General features: G+C 37.1%; 1 protein-coding gene across 1 annotated transcript; it reads left to right on the top strand.

Moving 5' to 3' along the window:
* The first annotated feature begins 1,565 nt into the window (after positions 1–1,565).
* On the top strand, positions 1,566–2,507 carry LOC116091943 (olfactory receptor 3). Its single transcript, XM_031373362.1, has one exon. It carries the CDS (start codon positions 1,566–1,568, stop codon positions 2,505–2,507), a length of 942 nt encoding a protein of 313 aa, XP_031229222.1.
* Positions 2,508–5,029: the final 2,522 nt, after the last annotated feature.

The following is a 5,029-nucleotide window of genomic DNA, read 5'->3' as shown; positions in this document are numbered from 1 at the left end:
AATAGAAAGAAATAGAAGAATGCTCCATTACTCATTTTCTACAATTAGTTAAAATTCTGCAGCCAGATTTGGGGCCTACATGTGAGAATCTGTGCAGAAAGTCTTTAGCTTTTAGGAAAAAGTGACAGATTATGTCACTCACATGTTTCTGGGAGACTAAATGGGAGTGTTCACACATACTCTGACTCTGTTTCTAAATGCTATATAGACCCAGTGGTCACTTTACTGCTGTCATTGGGAGTTATTCTTTGATGAGAACTGACTGGACTATTGTGGTTCATAAATATAGCCTTCCTTTCATTTTGATCATAGCATATGGAACCAGGCTACTTTTGAGTCCAGTTAACAAAGTAATGGCAGGGCCTCTAGACCTCTGAAATGTTGCTTCTCTATTTAAACTTTTAACCTATGTGGGACTTTTGTATTGTGTGAGGTAAAAAATACTGACTGTATGTTGTGTGGATAGACAACTGCTTCAGAACCACTCAAGCAGGAGTCCATTCTTTATTTCCACATTGATCTATAGCACCATTTTTATCCATTGCAAATTCTTTATTATAAGCCTGTCTGGGCTTAGGCTTTCTCTGCCCCTCCACTGGTTTTACCTGGTTTACCTTTGTAATTATGTTTGTTCGTTCCTTATACTAACTATAGTGTAATAATGTTCTTTTATATACGATCATAAATCCTTTTCTTCTTTAAAAGCATAGATTTTTATATTTATATATGTTAGAAAACAAATCTCGGTTATTTTAGAGATACTAAAATATTAAAATCTGTTTTAAAATTTTCTTTTGGATTCTTTTATTGTGGTTCTTCGCAATTGGGGGAGAAGATACTGTTAGGAAAGGCAAGCCTAACTCCTGAACTAGGTGTGATGTAATCATTTTACTGAAGCTACAATAGTGATTTTACTTGAATATGACAGCTGTCTTATCAAGTAGTTGATATTATGTATGCATTAATTGTCTCTTCTAAAATTTGGACCACAGCTAGTGACCAACTAATTATTAATTATAAGCATAGAAACACAGGATTTACAGAAGTAAGAAAATGATTACAAGCAGAATTATGAAGGGTAATTAGATTTTTGACACCAGATAATTGTTTTGCTTCAGGAGAACAAACTTGGAGTTAAAACTCATGGGTTCACAACCGCTCTTCTCTTTGTCGTACTTCGGTGGCTAAAAGACTATTTTTCTTTAACCATACCTTTTGTATAGCAGAAATGATAAGAGTGTATATCTATGTCATCTATTTACAAGTATTAAATGTGTTAGTTCACACATAAGGTTAGAATTGTATGTAAGGAAAACATTTAGTAAATGTTGACTACAACTCTTTTTTTTTACAGAGACTGGGATCAGACTGAGAAAGCACCTTTATACCTAAATCTACATTTTTGTCCTCCACAATATTTGCAGCAAAACACATGGAAAATATAAAAGAAAAACATGTAAAGGAAGATATTTCCTAGGTCTAATAAACATCTTTATTTTCATATGCCACATCGTTTATTTCTTCAGCCTTCCCCAACAGTAGGTGTACCCAGCTGGTACACAATTATGAGGCTCAAGAATCATAGCAGTGTGTCTGAGTTTCTTCTCCTGGGGCTTCCCATCAGACCAGAGCAAGGAGGCATCTTCTTTTCCCTGTTCCTTGCCATGTACCTTACTACAGTGCTAGGGAACCTGCTCATCATCTTGCTCATTAGGCTGGACTCTCACCTCCACACCCCTATGTACTTCTTCCTCAGCCACTTGGCTTTCACGGATATTTCCTTTTCATCTGTCACTGTCCCGAAGATGTTAACAAAAGTGCAGAACCAGCACATACCCATTACCTATAAGGGGTGTGTTTCACAGACATACTTCTTCATATTCTTTGCTGACTTGGACAGTTTCCTTATCACTTCAATGGCCTATGACAGGTACATAGCCATCTGTCACCCTCTCCATTACTCCACCATCATGAGTCAGAGCCGTTGTACCATGCTAGTAGCTGTGTCCTGGGTTATAGCTTTTGCTTGTGCTCTTTTGCACACTCTCCTCCTAGACCAGCTTTCCTTCTGTGCTGACCACACTGTCCCACACTTCTTCTGTGACCTGGGTGCCTTGCTCAAGTTGTCCTGCTCTGACACATCAATCAACCAACTGGTAATCTTCACAGCAGGTTTGGCTGCCATTATGCTTCCATTTCTATGCATCCTTATCTCTTATGGCCATATTGGGTTCACCATCATCCAGGTCCCCACAACCAAGGGTATTTGCAAAGCCTTGTCCACTTGTGGGTCCCATCTCTCAGTGGTGGCTCTCTATTATGGGTCAATTATTGGTCTTTACTTTCTGCCCCCATCCAACAGTACAATCGATGATAACATATTTGCTTCAGTGATGTACACAGTGGTCACACCCATGCTGAACCCTTTCATTTACAGCCTGAGAAATAAAGACATGAAAGGGGCTTTAAAAAAACTCCTGAGTAAGAAGACAGAGTTTTCCAACTAATAATTTTTTTTGCTTCTGTATTATATTATGTCCTCAGTAATATAAATTCAGATTAATGAAACTATTTCTTACTAGTTTTTCTTTTACTCCCTCCCTCAAAGCAGATATGCTTTGCTGACATATCTGTACCTATGAGAATACTTAACAGGATACTTTATGATTTTGCTGTGTTAGTTTATTGAATATCGGGATTAGGAAATATTAGGGCTGGTATCATTAAATGGGAGCTGTTGTGATTATCTTTTCCTCCAGTTTTAAATTTATTATAACATGTGCATGGTTTTTCTACTATTATTTGAAATTCTTTCAATTTTATGAAATATAGCTCCCTTTGCAATTAAGCACCCAGATATCTAAGAACTTTGAAATTTTCTACAACTCTCCAGGAATTTTAATTCTAATTACATAATAATTAGTACACAGTTTTCTTTCCCTTGATAGTACAGTCAACACTTCTTCACACATATATGTAGATATTTAGCGTCAAATGCTACCTCAGTTGTCTTGGGTTTTGTCTAACAGTTTAATATGTAATAAAATCATCAAATTTTATCCATACAACAATGTTTAGTTTAGGAAAGCTTGATTTCAGAGAGGTAACAAACACCTCAAGATCATGAAGTTAGTAAAAGGAAGGCTTGAACCTTGGTACTCCAAAGCAATTCTTTGCAGCAAGGCCTATAATAGTTATATGGAATTCTACACAAGTCCAAAGAGTAATTATTAACACAGTCTAGTGGGAGAGGATATAAAACATTCTCAGGAATGTGTATTTTACTTGCATCTCAAATAGGAAATTTGCAGATACTAATTTCCATTTGCTAGTGCTGATCAGACTGGAACATCATAAGACAAGACTGATCAACATGACTCAAGATTGTAGTATTCAAATTGAAGATACTGATGGTGAATGCCAGATGATCCATTATCTGAGTCTAATGCACATGTAAAATATACTTAAGCTTTGGAGGAATAAACAGTCTTGTGAACTGATTTCTCTAGACAAAGCTGAGCTATGAGCCCAACTCCTCCCAACAGGGAAGGAGGTGCTTTCTTCCTTATACCAAGCTAAATAACAAAGGCTTCATAAGAAACACTTAAACAGCTTTTCTTCTATGAAAGAAAAATGGCAAAAAAAAGAGATGTTAAGAGGGTAACAGAGAGTATGATGGAGTTGTGTTCAAGTATCTCTTTTATTTTCCATTTAAAGCAATAAAATTTAAAAACACACTTGAGTGTGGATCCACACTATGAGTGAGGATGCCCAGAGAACATCCAATGTTTGTCAACAAAGATCTTTTGGAAGTCCAACAATGTTCCAGGAAAAAGCATGAGGTGGTGACTGTGAAATTGTGAGCTCTTTAGGGAAATAGCCATGGTAAGGAAAACTGCTTGGGACATATCACAGGGCTATGAAGAAGCATTACAAGAGGCTAAATATCCCTGATCAACATGTAGTGCAAAAAAGAGAATCATTTGTTATTGTTTATTTTCATTCGGGCTTAGGTCGCAGTGGGGACTGAATCTAGGATCTTAGATATGGTAGCAATTACTCTACTGGGGTTATAACCACAGCTTTCCTTAACCAGATTAACTACCAATCAGTCTTAAGAAATAAAAAGTTCTATTTAGTGCAGTAGCTCTCAAAGAAACATTCTGCCACTTACTTTTTCACTTTGTTTTCCTTGATCTGCTCCATGCTATGAAACTGGACTCCCAACTAATGTTAGATCTTAGAAAAGTAAGGAAATCAGAGATGATCTGTTATCATATCATGATTTCTTTCTCTATTTTCAAGCCTTGCCTTTAGAGAGGGGCAGCCAATGGGAAGAAAAAAATCTATAGACTAGACATTGTGGTAAAAATTAGCCTTCATTCTTTCTAATTTCTAAAAGTCACATAAGAATAAGAGGAATTTAATATATACTAATTGTATATTTATATTTATAGTAGATATTATCAAATATATGTTTATGCATAAGTACATTTTATTCAGCATAAGGGGAAATTTCTCAACAAAGTAAAATTTGTTATCTTTTAAAATTAAGTCTTTTCCCTCCTTTCTCTGCTAAAGATTTTAACTCTGATGTTTGTTTGAGCTAAGCAAGTACTCCATGACTGAGCTACATCTCCATCTAAGCAACATTTGAAAGAATAGCACATCTTTTTTCTGCAACAGACTGCTAGCTAGTCTGTTCCCCTGAAGGCACCATATCCTGAGGTATTCCAGAAGATCTGCTGCACTCAGAGCATTTGATAAGAACCCTCCAAAGTCCCACAGCTGGCCCTGGGAGCCCAGGGAACTCAAGGACCCATCATCCCTGCAAACCCCCTACCCACTAAATACCACTCCCCTTACCCCGAGTCCTTTCTGCTGGAGCAAAATGCTAGCTAGTCTGCTCCTTTGAAGACACCATATACCAAGGCATTCCAGAAGATATGCTGCACTCAGAGAATCTGACACCACAGCCTGAGACATCCTAGGAGATCCACTGCACTCAGGATAACTGACATCATAGCCA

This window comes from Mastomys coucha, unplaced genomic scaffold (genome assembly GCF_008632895.1).
Source record: "Mastomys coucha isolate ucsf_1 unplaced genomic scaffold, UCSF_Mcou_1 pScaffold15, whole genome shotgun sequence".
Classification (NCBI taxonomy): domain Eukaryota; kingdom Metazoa; phylum Chordata; class Mammalia; order Rodentia; family Muridae; genus Mastomys; species Mastomys coucha.
The sequence above is the reverse complement of the archived record's forward strand: the minus strand, read 5'-3'. Positions and strand labels throughout refer to the sequence as shown.